The 24040-nt window shown below is 47.1% G+C and overlaps 1 protein-coding gene across 3 annotated transcripts; it reads left to right on the top strand.

Annotated features, from left to right (window-relative positions):
• The first annotated feature begins 3068 nt into the window (after window positions 1–3068).
• Window positions 3069–23205, top strand: med30 (mediator complex subunit 30). 3 transcript variants are annotated; one of them, XM_067255844.1, is made up of 6 exons: window positions 3069–3123; window positions 3962–4199; window positions 5684–5842; window positions 9030–9137; window positions 20399–20482; window positions 20581–23205. In XM_067255844.1, exons 2-6 carry the CDS (start codon window positions 4026–4028, stop codon window positions 20608–20610), a joined length of 555 nt encoding a protein of 184 aa, XP_067111945.1. In that variant the 5' UTR covers window positions 3069–3123; window positions 3962–4025; the 3' UTR covers window positions 20611–23205. The 3 variants fall into 3 exon arrangements, with proteins under 3 accessions (XP_067111945.1, XP_067111946.1, XP_067111947.1); XM_067255846.1 differs by having other exon boundaries at window positions 3073–3123; window positions 4045–4199; XM_067255845.1 differs by having other exon boundaries at window positions 20399–23205.
• The last annotated feature ends 835 nt before the right edge of the window (window positions 23206–24040 follow it).

The following is a 24040-nucleotide window of genomic DNA, read 5'->3' as shown; positions in this document are numbered from 1 at the left end:
GAGTGTTCTTTGTAAAATTGTGTTTTAGGTCTGGCATTCATAAAAAGTCAATGTGGTTAAACAATATTGAACTCTTTCTGCCCTCTCACTGTCATCATCATCTCCTCTCAAATATAAGGGTTGCCTGGCAACAGGCGCTAAAGGATCTATTGTCTTTTTGTCCACGTTGATCTCTTTCAATAAATGTTGACCTTGTGAAAGCAAAGTATGGTTATAAGGAATCTCCTCAGCCAGAGCTGGAAGTCGTCAGTGCAGTGGGTCGGCCATCTTGTTTCCCAGGAGGCCTGTAAACACGTCTGTCATTCTGCTACAGCAGACGCTTCCCCTGGTTGGGAGATCTTTATTAACACTACTTGTTCCTAACTAAGTTCATTTTATTGAAGGGGATGGAGAGGGATTACCTACCCTACTGGAGTCATTTTATCATGTTTTGCAGAGTAGTAGCTACAGTGTGGTCTTGCTTTTAGATGAATGAAACAGGCTAGAATAGCCCTCAGGTAGGCCACTGGTTTTCTGCATAGTCACGTTATCCCCATTTGCTGAACTTATTTGTATGCATCATGGCAACCTGACTTAGTTTCATGTCCCATGTCAACCTAGTATTTGGAATGTGTGCCCATATAAGCACCTATGGCTAATGGCTTGGCTATCAGACAGCATTCAACAGATGACTCATCAGATGTGTTTCCCTATTCACCTCTCGCACAAACCTCTGTATGCAACCCTTCCTCTTTTTTGCTGTCCGCACCTTTGCCGTTTGCACCCCGCTCTACTCTGCTCACATGCCCTGACATACTCACACACAAGCACAAACACACAGCCATTTTGCAATAGACACACAAGTTCTCCCTCCCTCCCTCCCTCCCTCCCTCGCTCACACACACACACACACACACGCACACACACACACACACACACACACACACACACACACACACACACACACACACACACACACACAGACACACACACACACACACACACACAGACACACACACACACAGACACACACACACACACACACACACACAGACACTGACACACACACACACACACACACAGTAAAGCCCCTTTATCCCAGTCACTGCATAGCTGTAATGCTCAAAGGAATGCACGCGAGACGGCGGGGCTCTAGACCCTGTCGGCCATCACAAACACACGCATACTACCTCCCAGCCTCCCTCACTTTCCTCTCACTCTCCACTCTTTAATCCTCTGACCACTTCTGTCTTGAGGTGAGGGCTGAGTGTAGCTCTATGGACTTTGGATTGCACCCTCTGAGCAGGCTATTGTGTACCCCCCCCACCCCCCACCCCCCATGAACCTAGCCCTGGAAGAACAAGATCAGTGTGCTTTTAATTAAACGCGGGATGACTGAGTATGGTAGATAAGCCGTCTGAGCCTGATATCGCCCAGCACTATAGTCATCATACGGCTCACCTTTCCTCTCTCTGGCCAGGGGAGTTCCCGTTCCCCTCCTCAGACAGAGGCCTGCCTGCCTGCCTGTATGTGTGTCTGTTTGCCTGTCTATCTGCCTGCCTGTCTGTCTGCTTGTCTGCCTGTCTGTCTTTCTATAAGCTTGTCTCACTATGTGTTTTTCTCTCTCTTGGGAGATGACTTAACGTCATTTTGAACCACTGATTAATTGACCATTTACATTTGACCATTTACACTTTCTGAGTAAATTTCTCAGGGTAAGTTTGGCTGATGGGGTTAAAGGAAACTGTGATTAATTGTAACATTTCAGAGAGCTTCTGACAAAGTATCTCTATACTTAATTATTTACTGACTAAGGTTAGTGCTACTATTATCTCTGATGCCGATATGCTTGGACGTAATCAGATATGGGCTCTGTTGTAGGCCAACATGTTAACAATCCAGATTGCAGACCAAGAAGGATAAAGCTCATCTCAAAGAGTCACATGTATTGCTAAGCTTTTCAGAAATCATAAATCTGAAAATGTACCCTGAAGTTGTAATTACACAAGCCGAAATGAGCTGGATGATCACAGAGGGAGAAAAAAACCCTTACCATTTCCAAATAGTAAGTCTCAGATGGCCTGGCAGATGGAGCATCGGAAGAGCAGCCTGTTAACACACATTCATCATGGCAAACTAAACAGCAGACTATTTCTGCAATTAAGCTGTGGCAAGCAGTAAATGAAAACAACCTTGTTTCTGTTTCAGTGGATAAAAAGACAGGGTCATGGACAGAAAAGGGAGGAAGGGAGATAAGAAAATATCTAGGTTACTATGACTATCGCCAGCTCCATACTAGATCAAATTAAATTGAAATCATCCCTGTCCCCCGTAACCCTAAATTTGAGTGAATATGGGAATTAAGTAATAGGCTTTATAATTTAGTTTCAGCTTCACTCAAGCCTGAAGGCAAAGCCTTTCATTTCTTCAATGAGACTCTTATGTTCTCTGTCACTCACAGCAGAAATTTAACATGGCACAGTAAGCGGGATGAGTGAAAGTATCTATTTCAGGCACCTTTCATATTTGATACTTTAATTTGAAAAAAGATCGCTACCAAAGGCTTCATAACCCAGTCATTTATGATGCAAATGTTACACTAGCAACGATTTATAAACATATTTTCTATTTGTTGCCAATGCTGAGTTTTACACAATGTTTAAGCTCATATGGGTCCTACTGGTGACTCTTCTAGAAACGACCACACCGAAAAGAGTCCCATTTTGTAGTTCAATTATGCTAATGGTTGATAAAGCGCATCCTCTAAAATAATTTGGAACGTGATGGAAGAAATACCACTAGGTGGCGCTTTAAACTATGCGAAATGAAGGACAGCAGCGAGTTCTAATCTACCGTAATATATGCTTTAGCTCGAAGACTAGTTCACCTTTTACGCTAATTATGTTATGTATTATCAAATACACTGTAATAATATTATACTTCTAAATATTTAGCGATAACATGTGATTCCTTGTTTAAAAAATACAAGTCAAAAGCTAAAAGATTATTTAAAATGAATTCAGCTGCGCTCATACTAGAATACTTACTATAATGTAGTCAAGAGGGAGTCTCGCGATACAATTGAGCTCTTCGGAAGAGAAAAGAAGAAACAAATGTTAAACATCCACTATTGAGACAACACAGGTATTATCATGACTTTTAAAATGTTTTAGCTTTAGAGAAGTTCTAGCTGGCTTTTGCGCGTCAACGTTGCTCATTAATTTGCAGAATGCTTACTAAAATTACCTTGACTTTTGCTGCAGCCTCGTACAGTTCTGTAGTATACTGTAGCTAACAAAAATAGCCAGGATTTATAACTAACTACAGACTAGTAACTAACGTTCGTCGCGTTAGCATGCCTGCATTCCTGGATTGTATGTAATTGAAGCAGTTATCAAGTTTATACGAGATCAATAGCTTGAATTTGAATATGCATATTACCATGGCATATCATAGCAATCACATGGCTCAGATAGTTATGTTAGCTAGTACAGTACCAGTGTTGGCCATCCTTTCCATGTCAGATGGTTTTTTTGTAAAGCAGTATGGTTCTGTAAATTGTAACATAGTATTAACAGTTCCCGATTGATGTTAAGTCTGCAGCAAAAAGGATGTAATAATTATATTTGACACGTTCTTGCATATACAAAATGCACTTATTCTTTAATATAAGGCTCAAATGCAAATGTTACACACTATTTTCTTACAAATTCTTTTAAATTCAATTTTAACACACAATTAACATACTTTCATCAATTTAATGTTCTTATTTTTATACTTTTGTTGTTGATTGTTGATTGAAGATCCGTATATGATTATATGTTTATTGTTTGCACCTTCTGGCCACAGTAAATTCCGTGTTTGTGTAAAACAACATGGCGAATAAAACCATATTCAAATTTTGATTCAGATTTTGATTATTGGTACTTCTCACTTGCTCTTTCTCATCTTCCTCCCTTCTCTTTGGAACTTTGATGACCAGGCATGTCGAGGTCTGTCCATGTAGACTAACCTATCAATCACTTACGGGTCCTCTTGCCGTCTCCATGACAACCCCTCCCATAGCAACCGGCCTTATGACCTCCGCGCCATTCGGTGGGCAGCAGGCCCAGGCCGCCAGGGATGTCAACACAGCGTCTCTGTGTCGCATCGGCCAGGAGACGGTACAGGACATTGTCCTGCGCACCATGGAGATCTTCCAGCTGCTGAGAAACATGCAGGTGAACACACACACACGTCCTGTCTTTCTCAGCTTTTTCAAACTCTTGCACACGCACATACACACACACACAAAAGGAATTTGTCCCCACTAGACAGTCACCATCACTTGTAACACTCTTTGTCACCTAGAAAGTTATTGTCTAACATGGGCTTACGTCTGCCGACCCAAATAGAAGTTCCTTCTCCGCCCAGTGTCAGATAACTGTAACTGAGTATGACATGTATTGTCCCTGTGTTTGGTGGCCAGAGCAGACTGAGATGCAAGTTCAACCAATTCTATTCTCTGCTCCATTTGTACTCATTTTCATTTCATTTCATTTTAGTCGTTTAGGAGACGCTCTTATCCAGAGCGACTTACAGTAAGTACAGGGACATTCCCCCGAGGCAAGTAGGGTGAAGTACCTTGCCCAAGGACACAACGTCATTTGGCACGGCCGGGAATCGAACTGGCAACCTTCAAATTACTAGCCCGATTCCCTAACCGCTCAACCACCTGACTCCCTACTCGTGACTAAGACGGAGGAAACCCCGTTTGATTTCAGGCAATATTTAGACTAAATAAAGAGGGAAACAGTCTGCAACATGTGACACTGAAGACACTGCCACTAAAATACTGCTTTTATTCCAGCTTTTATCCTTGACTTGACAAATCTTGTCCTGTGGTAAAGTTGTTCTCTCTGTGAAGCAAGCAGTAGTGCAGCCCCACCTCTCAAACAGCATCCACTACATCAGCAGCCAGCCAGCCAAGCGTTTGAACCTCATTGTGCCCCCGTGTCGACACATCCCGAGGATCAGACTGTTCCCTGAAGAGGTTCAGGACAGCCTCTGTTTTCATGTCTGGTGTCTGGTGCCTGAGAAAAGATCCTTCTGCAACCTGTTATAAAACAAGACCAGAGGGAAGAAGAAAAGATATGGAATACATTATTGCAGTACAAGTTGCCGCCTCGCCACACAATGTATAAACAGCGTTGTTGCAACTTGGCTCTCAGATTGAAGGCTCTTTATTCAATTCAAAAAAGAAAAACTATAAAAGAGATCTCACTTTCTCTGCAGGTATGCATACCCCAGAGGCAGTCGTTTAAAGTTTTAGGAGATGTTCATTATCAGACAGAACAAGCACAGGTCTTCCGGTGAAAACATTATTCCACAGGAACAGTTGTTGATGGTTTGTGATACAACAATATTTTGAGAGGTATGCCAGATCAGAGAGATAAGTTAAACCAAAAGGCACCCTGTGATTTAGTGCAGTCTGGTGCATAGACGTTATACAGTATACTAGCAGTGGTGTTTGTAATAAGAGCGAGTTATTACTTATTACTCACTATGTTCGACATGAAGTTCTGACGTCGGCTAATCAACATCGTGATAGACCATCCATATATGACCGCTTTTGTTTTCAAAGGTGAATTGGTGTACATTATGTTCACAGGTCATTGCCTGGAATGTCAAAACTAGTTCTCCTAACCGACCCATTTGTCCCCAGCTCCCTAATGGAGTGACGTACCACCCCAACACCCACCAGGACCGCCTGGGCAAACTGCAGGAGCACCTGCGCATGCTCTCCGTGCTCTTCCGCAAGCTGCGCCTCGTCTACGACAAATGCAACGAAAACTGTGCCGGTCTCGAAACTATACCCCCCGAGGTGAGTGGCAGGCAATATGTGCTCGGTCCCAGCCCATGTATACCGTGGGAAAGTTTTTTTTTGTTTTTGTTTGTCCTTGTCCCAGTCAGTTCATGAAAGTTTCGTTTGACCTTGCGACCTTTGATGCAAATTGTTGTTCTAGTTGGGGGTATTGTGCTTTCAGTGGTTTTAATCCTCCTGTAGAAGTGAAACGCCACTGGAGTCCAGTTTCGTTGAGAGAATGGCCGACATTCTAGTGTGTGTGCGGAGGAGGGGTGTGTGTGGGGGGGAACTGACAGGAAGTAGGTCACAGGAAGCCCCAGAGGGATTCTTATCTCCACCACAGCCTCCCTCAGGTCTAACTCATCTCCGCTCCACATCCTCCTGCCTGTTCTGCTGTCCGGCCCCCAGGGGCCCCTTAGCGGTGGTTATGGACACCCACCTCTACACACTCCCAGTGCCACTTAGGCTGGCCCGGGGCTCACGCTGAGGCAGGGCCACATAAACACTGCGCCGGAGCTGTGGTAACTGCGTTAGGTGATTTCATTTATCCTGACCACGGGCCTAGTCTCCTGTCGCTTTGGAAGAAATTGCTTTCGTCGTGCATTAATCCTAAGTACACAGAACGAGAACTGGGTTATCTATATATATATATATATATATCAAAAAATGTGGTCCACTTGTATTTTTACACATGTATTTTTGCCGCACATTTTGGCAGTCCTAATTGAGTTTAAGGACCACAGGTCTACTTGACATCCATGATGTGTCTCTGTGTAAGGGCTTATGTTGACCTCTAACGGGGTCTCCTACCTACTGCTGCAGGAGTGTGTACTGCAGGTTATGGGAACCTTCCTTTGTAGCTCTGGTCCTGTGTATAAACCACTCCACCCACCACACCACACTGTTGCACCCTGTTTTACTGTTTACATATTCCCTTCGAGGCCTGGACACACTTACTGCTGACCGACCAATACTCCACCACAGTATGTTGCTGCTTGTGGATGTTGATTTTGGCCCTTGCAGGCCACCATTTATCATCCTGTGGAATTCAGGTGCCTGATACTTCTGCTATTGGCTGCCTCAAACAGGAAGTGGAATCAATGACTCAGCCACTATGACCTCAGCCGGGCCTAATTAGCAGCGGGTTCGGTAATGAACAGCTGGTGGAGATGCAGACATCAGCGTTTCCCCCTCCCTTCCCTCTCTCCTTCGTCCCTCGAGCAATCAGCGAGGTCTTTGACGCTCTGGCAGTTCCTGCACTGCGGACGGCAGCCATGTCATTTCATTTACTCCTTCTCTCCCCCCGCCGGCTGTTATTCTCCCCCCTCCATCCACCTTTTTCCCATTCTCTCTGCCCGTTGTTAGTAAGGAGACCTGGAGAGGTTCGTTAGCCCATTCTTCTCTGTCAGGAGGGAAACAACCATCCATCCTGGGGTGGAGGAGACATAGGTTATGACTCACACATGTACACACACACACACACACATACAATCTTTCTCTCTGTCTCCCTCTCTCCATCTCCGCCTCTCTCCGTCTCCCTACCCTGCACATTACATTTTCCTCCATATGCTGCCAGAAACTTTTCTTACCTGAAAATTCAAGTCTCTGGTTCCACTGCCAAAATCATCGTTAGAATTTTATATATATATATATAAATATATATTCACTCACACTTTTCCGTTTCAATTTTTTTCTTTTTGGGCCATGTGACAAGTGCCGGGTTTGCCTAATGTGATATCCAGCACATGTCTGCTGTCTTCTTTCCCCTGAGAGTCCGGCAGCTGGGGCTTGGCAGAGGATTCTGGGACTGTAAAATAACTGCCAGATACCATCCTTGTCTCTCTCTCCCTCTCTCTCTTTCTCTCTCCCCCTCTCCCTTTATCCACCCCTTCCTTCTCTCTCCTTTTCTGTGTATGTCTCTCCCTCACACTCCCCCCCCACCTAACATGTGATACCCTCCTTGCTTGAGGGTACTGATGCTGGCCTTCACCAGGCACCTCCAGCCTCTAAGCCTCCAAGGCCTCTCAGACACCAGACCACCCCTGTCCTTGTTTCCCAGCCCTTGAGCTCTCAAGCTTTTCTGCTCTCTAGCCCTCCAGCAAGTCCCCCCCCCCCCCCAACACACACACACCCTCCAACCCTAGTCCTCCAGTCATGCTGTGATCCCAGTCTGGTTTAATCATTGTCTATAGCCTCAGCCAGTTTCTAAAACCTCAAGTCGAAGCTGCCATGAAACAGGAATTAGCCGGAATTTGGAACAGCACTCGGCCACGTTTGTTCTGGATTCAACAGTGTTTTGTCACCTGGCAAAGCTTTTCATTGGCCGGTAATTGTTTTCAGTCCTATAGCTAATCTGTGTTTACAATCTTGATTTTGGAATGCAAGTTGTGTTTTCAGAGGGATGCTTTAGATAGTTGTTTCTTTTCTTAAGCACAAAATTCCCCCGTGTATCAACACAGTAAAAAAATTGAAACATTAGATTTTGAGGTAGTGATGTGTGTGTACGCGCGTGGATGCATGGATGAATGGATGAGTATGTCTATCTGTATTCATAAGTGTGTGTGTGTGACACATGTGCGCTTATAAATGTACAATACAAGCATGTGTTTCATTTAAAGTGTGTGTGTGTGTATGAGTGTGTGTATGAGTGTGTGAGATGCAGTGCTGCACAGGGAACACAGTGTCCCACCAGACACAGCAGGCCCATCCAGTTTCATAGGCGCTTTTACCAGTAGGGGGCAGTATTATTTAAAGCTGCTTCGTCAGACTTTTCAGGATAGCAGGAGGCCACAGATACTCAGCGTTGTGTCAAACAGACAAGGTCAAGCACCAAAAATGTTTAAAAATGAATAGAGCTCTCGTATCTCACCAGGCTGAAAGGTGGTTGGAATCTTTAGAGCAGATTCAAAAGGTTCTGTAATTGTGAGGCTTGGCAGGAGATGAGGAGCGACATAGAATAACCATTTTCACTTTCATAGCTAACGGCTTCAGCAACCAGGCACACAAAGCCTTTTCTTTTTCAGGAATGTGAAAGGCGAAAGGTAGGTAAGTTTAAAATGACAATATTTTTGGCAAGCCAGACCCTAGGACACTGACGTAGGCTAACTTACTGATTCATTAGCTTCAAATGACAAGAAAATGTGTTGATTCATTGTAGTTGACTATTCATATTGAACCTAAATCCATTCTTTTGGTGTTTCCACAGCAACTGATCCCCTACGTGGAGGAAGACAGCTCCAAACACGAAGAGCGCTCAGCCAGCCAAGTCCGCCCAGCAACAGAGGAGAGGAGAGAGGTCTTGGAGGTCAATAAGGTGAGAGGCCTGCTGGGTTTACCTACCACACAAACAAAAGTCTATATCACTCTCTCTCCCTTTCTCTCTCTTTCACTGTATCTCTCTCTTTCTCGCTTTCCTGCTCTTTCACAGACAAACAGCCAGCAGCCTTAGAGGTCCTGAAGGTTAATAAGGTCTACTGGCCAAGGCCTACTCTGTCTGTTAACACACACACACAGTCTTCACATCACTCTTTCCCTTTATCCATCTCTCTCTACCTATCTCTCTCTTCTCTCCTTCTCCCCATCTCTCTATGTCTCTAACACACACACACACCAACAGCTAGGACTCTTAGTTCTTTCCACTCCCTCAAGCTTTACCTGAAGTATTTATAGTTTTTGGTAAAACCCAACATGCATTATTTGACAGTATTTTTTGCTTGGCTTTCTATAGTCATCGAATGTGGTTGGAAATGTGTGTGTGTGCGCGCGTAGCTGTAATAGGTGCATGTCTGGCTGTCCAGAGTTATAATGGACTGAGAGGTCTCCCGTGTCAGCGATGAGTTTTGGTTAGTTCTAAGTGCGTTCCCTGGCTGCTCGGAATGCTCTGTCTGCACTGGAAAACGGCAGCAAACTGCACTTAGTTACAAAGACAACAAACACCCAGTACTAACTGTATTCTCTGCCGTAGGTTTCAAGCCTTTCTAACTCTATAATTATGGTTTCCATCATTAAAGTGTCCAGTCACATGACATTGGAAGTAAACTGACAACTTCACATTACTGCCATGCCTCACTAAACCATGGTCATTTGCCCGTAATGAAGTAATGAAAACGATGGCAACACTCTCCCTCCATCCCTTCCTCCCATCATCCCCCCCCTTTCAGCATCCACCCTCTCCCCACCCAGCTGCTCCTTTCCTCCCTCCCTCCCTCCCTCCCTCCCTCCCTCCCTCCCTCCCTCCCTCCCTCCCTCCCTCCCTCCCTCCCTCCCTCCCTCCCTCCCTCCCTCCCTCCCTCCCTCCCTCCCTCCCTCCCTCCCTCCCTCCCTCCCTCCCTCCCTCCCTCCCTCCCTCCCTCCCTCCCTCCCTCCTCTCCTCTCCTCTCCTCTCCTCTCCTCTCCTCTCCTCTCCTCTCCTCTCCTCTCCTCTCCTCTCCTCTCCTCTCCTCTCCTCTCCTCTCCTCTCCTCTCCTCTCCTCTCCTCTCCTCTCCTCTCCTCTCCTCTCCTCTCCTCCCTCCCTCCCTCCCTCCCTCCCTCCCTCCCTCCCTCCCTCCCTCCCTCCCTCCCTCCCTCCCTCCCTCCCTCCCTCCTCTCCTCTCCTCTCCTCTCCTCTCCTCCCTCCTCAGCGCCCAGGCCGAGCTGCTCCTCTCCTCTTCCGTGTTCACCTCTCCTCCCTCACCCTTCCCTTTCTCTCCTCCTTCCCCCTCAACATCCGCACTCGCGCTCCCAGCTGCTCCTCTCTGCGTCCCTCCTGTCCTCTCCGGCTCTCCTCTCCTCCACAGCTCTCCTCCCCTCCTCCTCTCCTCTCTCCCCCAGCTCATCAGCTCCCCAGCTGCTCAGACCCACATGGAGGCAGCTCTGAGAGAACATGCAGCTCTATGAGAACATGCTTTGGGAGGTGAAGGCAGTCGGCTCATCAGTAGGGGAGTAATGCAACAGCATGGGGGAAGCAGATGTTAGCAGCCTGGCTGCATCTGCCGCAGTGACCCGCGCCAGCTAGCAGCTAGCTAGCCGGATAGCAGCTAGCTAGCCGGATAGCAGCTAGCTAGCCGGATAGCAGCTAGCTAGCCGGATAGCAGCTAGCTAGCCGGATAGCAGCTAGCTAGCCAGCTAGCAGCCAACAGGAGAGCGGAGGGAGAGGGAGAGAGGAAGGGATGAAGAGATGGGGTAGATGGATGTCCAAACAGATGGACATATGGGGCTTAAATGGGGGGAGGGGGGGGGGAGAAATGATAATTTTGTACATGGGGAAAAAGAAAGGGAGACATATGGAATGGAAAAAAATAAGATATGGACAGATGGATAGATTTGTAATCGGAAAAGAAGATGAGGGAAAAGAGGGAGAACAGATAGTTCGTAAAAGGGAGAAGATCCAAGTGTTTAAGGTAGACAGCCGTTCTGTCTTTTGACGGTAGAAAGAGAGAAGGAGTGGGTGGAAAGATTGACGAGCGTTTGGATTGATAGATGTACAGACTGCAAGATGTCAGCTCTTAGCCATTCAGACCCAGATACTAGGCTTTCAAAGGAATAAGACAGCAGGCTTGATGAAATGAAATTTCTCTAGAGGAGACTTTCACTTCAACAGAATGCCAAAGGAGAATGAAGAGAGGAGATTGATGTAAGGGCAAATTAATAGATAAGTCCCTTGAATGAAAGATTTTGCTATTTGGGTGCGAAAATGCACACTCGCAGTGTAGTTGATGCCTGTTTTTAGATTGTCATAATTTTCATATCATCCAAGGTTTAGAGGTGCGCTCTGAATTCAAGCGCAGCAGATTTGACTATTTGAAAAGGAAGGTAACTGTTGAACTGTTACAGCTGACTGCCCCAAAAAAACTACGACCAGTTTTCACACCAACACCTTTAAATCCCTATCCAACTAGACTACATGGGACTACAGCTAACCAGGTAGAGAGAGAAAGAGGGGGAGAGAGGGAGCAAGCTGGTAGACTGAATGTTAAGCCTGCTAGATAGATGTGGAGGAGCCAGATAAATGACTCCTCCATGGTAATGTCTTGCTGCTTCATGGGCCGTCCTGGCGGTGAGTGATAGCCTTGCTCTCGTTATCTGTCGATTGGGGTAATTGCTGTTTGTCGGAGCCTCTCTGACTGATGGTGATGCAATCTGCCGGAGAGGAGGAGGAGGAGGAGGAGGAAGGGGAGGAGGAGGGGAGCAGCATCATTCTCCACAAGTGTCTGGTGTGCGTGGGTCTGTCTGTGTGTATGTGTCTACATGTATGTGTCTATCTGTGTGTCTATCCACGTGTATGTGTATCTGTCTGCGTGTGCGCGTAATACGGAGGATAGAGCACATGTGCCCGCGTGTCAGTCGACAGGAGAAGCGTGTCAGTGATGTGCACGTATGTTTGTCTGCCCAGCCGTGCATGCTTCCGAAGGGGTCCAAAAGAAAACGTGCACAAGCTCGTGCGCGACCGCCAGGAAGGCACTTGAGCTTGGCTAGCACATGCCAGAGAAGCCAGGTATGCATGAGTGCCTCCGTGTGTTTCCATAAATGTTTAAGAAGGCATTAGCCATAATTCATTGGCGCCTAATGGTTTGAGATTGCTCAATCTCGGAGCTGCAGACCTTTTGTACTGCAGACTGTGACACTGCATATCAATCTGGGACGAGTTGCTTCTCTACCTCAAACACAGAGCAAACTTGGATGGGGCCCTAGTGGACATGAATACCAATCTTAATGAAAGTTTCACATTGCCGGTCACATAGCAATTGGTGGAAAGGACACAATGCCTAGGACCAGCAGTAGACATCACAGTAGAGCAACGTGGACTGGATTCTTATGACTGTTGAAAGCCTTCTGCTTGTCGGTCTCTTCCAAGATGAGACTGGTTGGCTGGTTTGCCTGACTGGCAGCCTGACTGGGCTACAGGTTGCCTGACTGGCTGGCTGACTGGCTGGCTGGCTGACTGGCTGACTGGCTAACTGAAAGGCTGACTGGCTGACTGAGTCGGTGTGCGTTTTCCAGAATAGAAAGATGATGATTCATTGTTCTCTTCTTCCTTGATAAATATTCCATCTGGGAAATATGACTAGCTGTTTGCTCATAACTCCATTCATCCTCCCTCCCTTCCTCCCTCACATTCCGATCTATTCCCTCCATCTTTGGACATTGCTGATGACCCTCGTCCCCTCAGTGTCCCAGGGGACCCTTCTCCTCCCATGTCCTCCATGTCCCTCCCTCCCGCCCTCCCTCCATCGCTCTGTCCACCACCCTATGAGAGGGGAGACCCCCACCCACCCCCGATGCCCCTCCACTGGCTGCCGCCATCACTACTCTGCCCCGGTTTGATTTAATACCAGCGTAAGTGTGAATAAATTCCTGTCACAGCCCATTAAGGGGGCCTTGGAGAGATCTGGCCTGTTATTAATTCTCCACAGCCCCTCTCTCTATCCCTCGTTCTAGCGTGCACTCTCTTGCTTTTTTAATACCCTGTTAATTACCGCGTCTGTCCTCTTTATTCAAATGAGAAAGTGAGAAATTAAAAGCAAAACATGTTTGTAATTTCAAACAGGACGCCTCTTCCCCCCCCCCCCTCCTTTTCCTTTCCTCTCCAGCACCACTACGAATGGCTGGTTGTTTTGGCTGGCTGGCTGGTTGGCAGGCTGTTTAACTGGCAGACTATTTGTCTGGTGTATAATGAATTCCAGTGGCATTGGTGGTTCTTGTTGTCTGAAGAGCGGGCTGTGTGTCTGCCGGGGCCTGATGATAAACAAACATCACCCTGAACTGGAATGAGACTAAGAGAGAAGAGGTGGTAACCACTACTAGAAAGACTCTCTCTCTCTCTCTCTCTCTCTCTCTCTCTCTCTCTCTCTCTCTCTCTCCCTGTCTCTCTCTCTCCCTGTCTCTCTCTCTCCCTCTCTCTCTCTACCCCTCCCTCTCTACCCCTCCCTCCCTCCTGCATTAGTAGGCTATCTGCAGCAGGCACCCGGTCTGCTGGTTATTAGCAGCCTCCCATGAAGACCATTAGACCCGTCTGTAGGCCAGGGGCTTTTAATTGGTGGACACAAGGTCAAAGGGGAAAAGCGTCTGTCTCGCAGATGAGGAGGCTGTTTTCTGGAATCCAGAGCATTTACCCCCCAGTGGTTTGTAGTACTTAATACTTACTTTAGCAAATAAACCGAGGTGATTTTCGTTCATTTGTTTTTGAAGCATCTAAGAGCTATGTAACCAATTAGAGTATGATTTTTTTTTTTTTTTTTTTTTTTGCGTCAAACCCCTCTCATCACGTTGGGTTTGTTTACTATATGGAGGGCTGGCTGCATGTTGTTCCACAGGCCTGGGTCTGTTGTCAGTGTACTGGAGGATGCTCTCCCCGGATGTCTTCAAAGCCTCCTGAGAGAGCGGCACCTGTGTGTGAACCCAGAGCATGGCGCTTCCCTGCCTGACGTGGCCCGTCTGAAGGGGGAAATCAAGCGCTTCCCTGCCTGACGTGGCCCGTCTGAAGGGGGAAATCAAGCGCCTCCAAGAGATGTGCCAACAAAACTAAAGTGACACTTTGCCACTCTCGCCAACCCTGCATCCCCCCCCCCCCCTCCTTCTAGCCCTCTCGCTCCCTCTATCCCCCTCGCTCCCTCGCTCTCTAAATAACAGTTCGAGCCTGGCAAATACTTTCAAGTGGATTTACGCTCTCCCGCTTTCATCTTCCCAGAGATCTGCCTGACGCCCCCCTGTTCCCACTGTGGGGTGGGTGAGGAGCGTTGGGATGGAGCGAGGTGGGGTGGGGCAGGGCGGGAGGGGCGGGGCTGGGCCAGATGCTGTAAGCCTCTGACAGCCGAGGGGAGAGATGAAAGCTCACTGCTCCCCTTCCTTATGGGCACCTGCCAGACAAACAACCGAACGGTAAACTATACCATAATCATATGCTGCATAGTACATACTGTATACCCTAAACACTAAGCCTCTTTTCCCTGGTTTTTCTTTCCTCAGTTATCCGGCTTAGACAGTGGACCCACCACTAGTCATTAAACTGTAAACTCTTTGTAAACATCAGTGGTCCAAATGTAGTCCAAAACCAACAAATAATGTATTCCCTAGGCTGTAATCCAAGACACACCTTATCTGGGTTCCTATACATCTATAGGCTTTAAGTCCAACCTACAGCGTGCATGCACTGAGCTACAGATTTCTCTCTCTGTTTGGCTTTCATGGTAATCCTCCTCCACCCCCACTAGTGGACTGCAGGTTTCCTCATGTGCTGCTAATTTAGTTGCTGTTTATCAATTCCCCTGCTGCCACCCTCTAACCCCCCCCCCCCCCATCTTTTCAGTCAACTGCCATCACACTCATCAACACTCACTCCAGCTAAACGCCGTTTCTAAACTCGGGGTGAACTTGTCAACCCTGGAATCAAGCCACATACTTAAAAAAAAACAAGCTACTTTTATTTACCCCCCCCCCCCCCCCCCCCCCCCCCCGTGAGGTAAAAAGCAAAGCGCTCGATAGCGATTCAATGCGGAGGGTCGACACGCTAAGCAGACGTTGAGGCCAATGTCAAGTGTTCCCCGGTGAAGGCGGCCAAAAGAGCCCTTTAGTGCTTTAGTTTGGACAAAGCGGTCATCATTTCTCTGTGGTCTAAACAGTCATCAGGGGCAGCCGAGCGTATTGGACACCGGCGAGAGCGTTTAGAGAGGAGGCGTGGAGAAGCTGCTCAACCTGCCTGCACCCTCATCTATAATCACTGGGAACAAAATCACAAAGGAGCGCCTAATCAATACCGCTACCTGGCAAAGAGTCAAGTGCTGGGGAAAGATAGACAGGGAGAGAGAGGGGGGGGGGGTGGAGGGAGAGGGAAAGGAGGGGAGAACACACACACACACAGCCACACCCATGCACTGCTCCTCCTAAAGCCCCGAATCAATGGGAGCCTTTCTGCACCAGTCGGCTGCCACTGCAAGCTCTCCAGCTGGGCGCGGCAGACATATTGAAAGGGGCCGGTCTACGCAGGGATGACAACATGGCTATTGTATTTCTGCCACCCAGGACTAGAAGGCTTTATCTCTCACCTAAACCTTGGGCTTGCTTCCCCGGGGAAGACCCATGCCGAAGCCCGGACACACTGGCTGTTAAATCTTTAGTATGTGTGTGGGGGCGTGGGTGGGGTTGGGGCTGTAAAGTGTATGAAGTCAATTAAGGCTATTAAAGTGATGTCAGAGAAAATTTGACTCCTTTGCGCGGATCCTCTAGAGTCTTGCTGTCAACCCCTGCTTAACAGCACAGGGCCCTCCAGGCTGCGCTGCCCCATGCAGCCAAGAACACTGCAGGCTAGTATATACAATTGAGGCCCCATACAGCTCACTGTTGCTACTAGCTACATACAGCCCAGTACACTCTAGAACTTGTATGGAAGTGTTGTCTGTGTGTGGGGGGTGATAGTCAAGGTCTATCACCTGTGGCACCTCTTCTTTGATCTGGGGTGGACAGACGCATGTGGTGACGATCTCACGGCTGACCACCGATCCCCTCATTGTCTCCTCTCCGCCCCCTCGTCGACTCATCTCCTCGCCCCTATTTTCCGACCCTCTCCTCTCCCTGCTCTTCCTTTCCACTCTCTCGCTCACCTCTCTGTTCTGCCTCCTCCTCTCCTCTCGCTCTCATGCGCTCCTCTTTTCATCCCCCCCCATTTTCCCCTCTCCCCCGTCCTCTACCTAATCCCCTCGCCTCACTCACAGACACTTACACTTGTAATTCCCAGCCAGATCCCGGGGAGTGAAAGCAGCGATTTGAGTCGCCAGCGACAGGGCGGATTAGCCTCCGCGGAATCCTGAGTGAAGGCGCATTTTTAGCACTGCGCGCCATTCTCATTCCGCTGGCAACTTTTAACTCTTGTCCCAAACATCCCCCCCTACGTCGCCCCCCCACCCACCCCCCGCCCCCTGCCGCAGCGTTATCTGGTGAAATCCTGCTCTGGGGAAAAAGTCAGGCAGGACGAAACCAAGAAGCTGCTCGTCAAAAAATGTTTCCGCATGAAACACGTGAACGGATCAAACGGATCAATCTGTGCCTCTCTCTCGCCTCATCTACTGGCGTCGTAATATCATTACAAGATCCGCTTTTCCACATCGGATGATTCAAACACAGGAGATTAGGATGGATAAACTGAAACGGAATCAATTAGCGCATAAATAACGTCGGCTCTGACTGGCGGTGTACGCAGGCTGTTGCTGCTTCTGGTGTTTGTGCATCTAAGACTGTTAGCCTTCCAAAGATGATAGATGGTTACTGCAATACAGATATCCTCACAGATGTGACCATGACAAGCTGCCGTCTGTGTGATATGATAAATAGCAGTTAGCAAAGAATATCTCAGACAGAAATAACCCTTCAACTGTCAATATCACAACTGTGTTGGCGGAGTGGTAGGATGTTGCGGTCCACAGTGATGGCTGACTAGAGCTTGACCGTGGGGGGGGCGTTAGTTCTCGCTGTCGCTCATCAGAGAGAGACAAACCAGATCTTTGGCAGATCCAACATTTTAATAAAATGTTTCAAATAAATCATCTGAAACAGCTTTCTGATTCTGTGTGCCCTCCCTTTTATGGATTACTGTCCTTTGATCAGAAGTCCCTAGAGAGAATACACACAAAGTGAAGGATTCCAAGGAGAGAGAGAGAGAGATGGAGAGATGGCGGGGCATTAATAAGAAGTAGAGGTAGAGGTAAAAGGAGAGGGAAAGAAGGCGAGAGAGAAAAAAGCCTCAGATCTGACTTTCAGTCCTTGTTCCGTCTCGACGTAAAAGGGACGACATTTTGGATATCAAAGCGTTCCGCCTTCCCCTTGTTGTTTTTTGAAAGGCTTTGCTAATGACAAAACCGACCCGTTCCTGTAAGTGTAACTGTGCCTTAGATATGCACAAGCCCTTTGTCTCATGTCCTTTAACACTCAGACCCGACTTGAGAGGAACTCTTTTAAGTTGACGCAATAGAGAGAGAGAGCGAGTGAGAGAGAGAGAGAGAGAGAGAAAGAAAGAGAGGGAGAGCAGATGATGGAAGCTGTCAGGATAAAAGCAAGGGGCATTAATGAGTAATGGGCCTCTCTTTCTCACCCTCGTCGTCTCTCTTTCTCTCTGTCTTTCTTTCTTCACTCTCTCAATCTTTCTTTCTATATACCTCACTCTCCCTTTCTCACTCTCCCTTTCTCACTCTTTATAAACCTCCCTCCCTCCCTCCGTGGTTCATCCTCTATTCTAGAGGGCTTTCCCCCTTAGAAAGACAGTATGCAGAAGAGTGGAGGGACGTACCGAACCGGATTTTGCGGTTCCCTCAACGACTCCCAACATGTGCCCAGGCTAGCCGGCTCCCCCGGTCCTGTCTCTCTCCCCAGGTGTGCCATGAAAGCACCTGAGAGCAGGCTCTATCCCTGAGGTTTGGCATCTCTCGTCACCTCTCCTTCACACACCCTGCCCCTCGCAGTACCCCCTTCCCTCACACACACACACACACACTTTCATCTTGTTCCCTACTCATACCGCAGCTGGCTTTTAAGGGAAAGAGCCAGATAATAGTGTGTGGACCACTCCCTCCCCCCCCTCCCACACACACATTCATTACCCAAAAACTGACGTTGGCCTACCTACAGCGTGTCAGCTCGCTTTGACATGCCACATCGGGTGGACACCCCCCCCCTCCTCCCCCCAATCTCCAGTAAGCGGTCCAAGGCAGGGTGCCCCCCACCAGCACCTGTGTTGTCTCCGCCGCTGGCGGGCGCCACGTCGCCGTGTTTACCTCCCTGACTTGTTGACTGGCCACCCTGTCTCGTCGGCAAGGCGGCGGCGGCCGGGGCGGCGGCGGGAGATGAAAACGGTATCAAAACATTATTGCCGGGCACCGACGTTGACTGGCAGGCGAGGAAATGAGAGAGCGCAACGTCAGGTTCCCTGAGGAGAGGGTGGCGGGGAGGGGGGGGGGGGGGGGGGGGAGGCGGAGGGGGGGGGGGAGAGATTGTGTGTGTGTGTTGGAAAGACAGTGAGAGTTGGAGCGTGGCGCTCAGGCATGGCTGTCAGCGGGGAGACGAAGGGGGAAGCTCTCTCTCTCCCACTCTCTCTGGACGACCAGTCAGGGCCGTCACAGCTTTCACTTCCTATCAGCAGGGTGATGGGTGAGGGCCCCTGGTCTGAGCCATACTCCGCTCCCTGTCTCTCCTCTCTCCCCCCTTTCTCATGTGTCCACAATAGTAAACACTGCACCCCATGTATGGCCACTGTTGGGCTAGCTAACATGACAGACTAGTACCGCATTGACAGCTTTAAATAGCAGTTCTGGGTCATCTTTTCGTACAAATCGTCTGTCTTCTGTACAAATCGGTTTCTGTCAAACTGTGCGCAATGTATTGCACACAATCGCGCCAGATTGTAATAGGTTTCATTACGTATCTGTGATTTGAATTGGAAACACTGTCAGACGGCTCCCACAAACAAGATGAGTGATGCCGCTGTTTCAAGTTCGTACTTAGAATGATGAGTTGCCTCCTGTGTAGATAGACAGAGAGACAGAGAGAGCAAGTCAGAGATAGCAAGGTAGAGAGGAGTGAAAGGTAGAGCGAGTGGTGGGGGGGGAGGGGGGGATTCCCAAGAGACGCCTTGGAGCTGTTCCAAACGTTCTACTCCAGCATATCTTCAAGGACAATCAGCTAAATAGTTTATATTAAGAGGGCTGTGTGAAATCGATTGCTGAAGGTGTTATCTGCGCTGCCAAAACGACTGGTAATTAGTCATGGCTAAAGCAGTGTTACTGAGAGAGCGAGATGGATTTAATCTTAATAGATTTCACTGCACTGCAGATATACTGTAACTTCTGAGTGAGCTCTGGCTCCTCTCACTCTACCTCTCACTCTACCGCTCCCTCTCTCTAGTTCTCATTACCTGTCTCTCGCCCTAGCTCTGTCTACTGTTCCCTCTCCGGCTTTCTCCACCTGCCTCTCTCTCTGTTTTGAACTGTTTCTCAATCCCCTCTCCATATTTCACTGTCTCTACCTCTCTCTCCCCCACTTGTCTCTACCTCTCTCTACCCCTCTCTTCATTGTGCATGCCTACCTCTCCCTCTCTCCACGACTGCATTTCTCCACCTCACCACCAAGACACCGAGCTTACTCCCATGCCCCCGTCCGTAGAGCGGCGTTGCCGCTTCCTCTGACTAACGTTCAAAGGGCCCAGTCAGCAGCTGTGCCTATCCAGCCTGCTTGGGGAGAAGACATTATTTGTTTGCTCGCAAACCACAGCAGCAAGACATTCAAGCGAATCGCAGCTGTTGACTTTGGGCGTGGAGTTTGTGTTCACAGGTAATCTGTGGGCAAACCGATCGTGATTGACGCCCAAGCCTGCTCGGTTGCTCTCGGGCCTGATCTCCGAGCCCCAGGCCTCGGTGTGTTGATTCAGAGAGTCAAACAACCGCGAGGCTAGCTAGCGATGGGTTTCACATCAGGGGCCTGGTCTTCCCGGAGCATCTTATCGCCTGCGCTGTTGATCTAACGCAACGTTTCCTTGCGTGCGCGTGTTTAAATGTGTGTGTTGGTGAGTGTTGGTCTGATTGGTCCTAATGTGGCATAATGTTCCTCTGTTGCAGAAGCTCAAACAGAAGAACCAACAGCTGAAACAGATAATGGATCAACTCCGGAACCTCATCTGGGAGGTCAACTCCATGCTGGCCGTGAGGAGCTGAACAGTGCACACACACGCACGCACGCACACACACACACACACTAGACAGACTGATAGGCATGGTTAATAACTGAAGATATATGACAGGGTCCCTCGGTGGCTGAGACTGCACTTTAGAAAGGCGGGCCTTCGCAATATCACTGCCCTCCTAGACGATGGAGAGGAGAGAAGGGCAAAGAGGTTGCTGTCAGGTATGGAAGTGTCTATGGGTTTAATGGACTGTCATACTATACAGTAGATGCATATTACAGTATGTGCAAAACCACGTTCTAGTGTAAATCATATCCAAAGTTTAGATGCATACCATTTAGTGAAGGTATCACCTCCATGTGCTGGTGTATAAACACACGGAAATACTTTTATAGATATTATTTAATTATATCATTTTTAATAGAGTATACTCCGTACATTTTTGGGAGGGCTTTAATTTGTTTACAAAACTGTAGTAAAAAAAAGTTTATGCTTAGCAATTAGCAACGTTTAATTTCACACTTCATTGTATTTTGCCTCCCTGCTGTTGTTCTGGCGAGAGTGATGGACAGAGCTTACTGGACCATGCCACTCATCACAGCGTCTTGTCAACTCCAGTCATGCTGTCAAGCTGTAAATCCTACTGTGATTTTGGGCCTAGTCTTTTCATGGGCACAGCAGAGTGCAGGAAACACTTGAAGGGGGCTCTGGGTTTGTCCCAAGGCTTTCAAAATGATTTTTTGATAAATGAGAGAGTGGAAGAGATGGAAGAATGAAACATAAAAGAAAAAAAGGGAGAGGCAGAGAGAGACAGAAAGGGTAGCAGTGGAGAGACACTGAGCCTTCCAGTCCAAGATATGAATATGGATGTGGGTTTGAGATTCTAGCGCGATGAATTATTGAGAGCCTGGCTAGGGTCACATCCAAGTTTTGTTATGAGGCGATGGTCCCAGGGGGACCTGTTGGTGGAGAACGGACCCGGGGAAGCAGACCATCTCAGAGGGGACAAATCAGTGGTCACCATAGTGGCTCCTCACTTCTTTTCAGTGGTAAACCGCTGTGATTGGGTTGTTGGAGGTTGTTGAATGTTTGTATTGTCCCCATAACTTACATCAAATTGATTCTCATGCCCCAGAAGTGGAAAATCAGTTGCCTTGATTTGTCTGGTGATATGACAATCTGCTTCTGGAAATATAAAAAGGTTGAAAATCAAATGTATGTTCTCCCTTCTTGGTGCCTGATGCACTCTCTTCTGATAATATATTCACGAGAAACCGATCACTTTTTATGTGAACTGAATGTGCATTATGATGTAGCGTATGTATGTTTGTGCATTTTATGCATGCAGAATATGCATTAATGACTGATGTTTATAAGTGTAGAATCTGAGAACAGGCAGAGATGGTTATCATCAAATATGAGTTTATTCTTTTTTTTTATTATTATAAATCATCCTTACAAAATTGGCATTTCTCTATTTTATTTATTACTTCTATAAAAGTCATTTGTTAATTACAAGGAGGGAGGGAGAGAGGGAGGCATCAGTACAGCTGTTGAAGAGATTCGCCATCCGGCATGGCACATCAGCCAATCACTGATAAGCCTAGGGGGAGTGGCCATGCAGAGTGAGTGATGTCATCACTGTCCCGTTGAGCAGAGCGAGTGGCGCAGGTGAGATTGGTGGCTGTAAAGCTCCAGTGAACGACGAGGTCACAGCGACCCCAATACGACACCACTCTAATGATTGACAGCTGTGAAGCTGCCACAACGTCACAAAAAGAACCCAGATCAAAAAAGGCACAATGAATTGCTTACTTTCTGGCAAGTACACCACCGGTTTGAGAATACATGTCTTAATCCTTTCTAAAACGTGTTGCGCATAGGTTTCTGATGCAACATGAGCAAACAGTAGCCTACCATCATTTGACCCAACAGAGATCATTAAATAATTTATTCTAACCCATACAGGTGTAGATTTACTAGGCATTTGCACCAGATTCAATTAAAATCTGCACTTGAGTTGTGGACCAAAAAGAGAGCCTTCACTTAAAAAAATGTATACTAGTAACATTAGTCACAATCTTTATTATAACTAGTTTATCGGGACAGCAGGCTCTAAATCCCTTTACAGGAGGCAGATGCAACAGTCACACCTGGTGCAAAGGCTACTAAATCTGTCCCATGGTGCATTGCAGCTCATGTTACTCTCTTCAGGGAGATGCGATACAGAGAAACAAACTCTTAGTGAAAGTACTCAGCAGAAATACTAAGAACTTCCATCAGTTTGATGGGACCCAGCTGCCTCCAGTTTTGCTCTCCCTGGCAGCACAGGATAATCTTTGGTGGGGTTTAACAATGCCGCTCTCACAGAGACGAAACGTTGCGGCCAAATCCAATTCTACAATATTGGTTGCTATCATCCTTTTTCTTCATTGCTATTCAGAGTTCAATTGCATCATAACTCAAAGTGTATTCTTATAGCGGCAGTGAGTTGTTGTGGCAGTGGATTACAGAAAGAATGTAAAAGCAGGATGGATGGTTTAATGGAAATACAAACTGAAAAAAAACTAACAAAAAAAACACATTGGCATACACAAAGTTGCATTCAAAATGAACAGGATTTTTGTTTCTCTCTGACTTCCACCAGCTATTAGATGTTTGTTTTTCTGTCCAGTCACCTCCCCCCATATAGCCTGTTATACTGTCTGGTTTTGTTTGTATGTGAAAATAAATAATGTTTAAATACAGTGAAATGTCTCTAGTTTTTCCTGCAATCGTCTTAAGGGTTCCTATACTTGTCTTCCTCTCTTGCGATGTCTAAACAATTCAAACAAACGTAGATATAAATGGCTCAAAATAAATTTTAAAGACAGTTCACTAAACTTCAGACAGGAAATCGTTTTGCATAAACCTTAAGTTCAAACGGCTTCCTACCAAGTGACACACGGCTTTCTGTCACGTCGCACCAAATACAACAAATCTCTCTTGGCCAGAATCAAATTAGACAAAATAAACTTGTGCTGCGGATAAGCCACTGAGTAAATACAAACACAATATGCAAACATGTTGCAGAGAGAGAAGGAGAGAAAAACAACAACAATATAACCAACATGAAACCAGCTTTGAAATGCACTTTGTAGTAATAATGTTGTAGTAAGTATTGTGATATGATTATGTATGAAGTTATACTATGGTTGAAGGATAGCATGACAGAGATCAGTGAAACAACAAAGTCTATCGACAAAAAAGTAATTGGCAGTGGATTGTACTTTGTATATAAACAGCAGTCATTAAAATGTTGACCTCTGCAGATTGCATCATGATATGACAGCATAAAAAAAAGAAAGAAGAGAAACCTATTCAGGAAGAACCCACAGAAGATTCATACAGCAGACTCTTGTCTGACACACCTTCACAATAAAGGCCACAAAAAAAAGCATCACACTCCTTCAAGTCTTATCACATTCAAGTACCTGTTTGAGTAGACTTACTGACTGGCTGGCAGAATGGGTTGAGGCAATGAAGACTTAATGACCGCAATCAACAATCTCTCCAAGTCGTTCCCCTAGAAAAAAAT

Source organism: Osmerus mordax, chromosome 18 (genome assembly GCF_038355195.1).
Source record: "Osmerus mordax isolate fOsmMor3 chromosome 18, fOsmMor3.pri, whole genome shotgun sequence".
In the NCBI taxonomy this organism is placed as follows: Eukaryota; Metazoa; Chordata; class Actinopteri; order Osmeriformes; family Osmeridae; genus Osmerus; species Osmerus mordax.
The sequence above is the reverse complement of the archived record's forward strand: the minus strand, read 5'-3'. Positions and strand labels throughout refer to the sequence as shown.

Excerpts from the sequence above, each read along its gene's own strand:
- med30 (XM_067255844.1), top strand. The coding sequence starts at position 4,026 with ATGACAACCCCTCCCATAGCAACCGGCCTTATGACCTCCGCGCCATTC. Across the intron at positions 5,843-9,029 it reads TCGAAACTATACCCCCCGAG|CAACTGATCCCCTACGTGGA; the intron begins GTGAGTGGCAGG and ends GTGTTTCCACAG. Across the intron at positions 9,138-20,398 it reads AGGTCTTGGAGGTCAATAAG|AAGCTCAAACAGAAGAACCA; the intron begins GTGAGAGGCCTG and ends CCTCTGTTGCAG.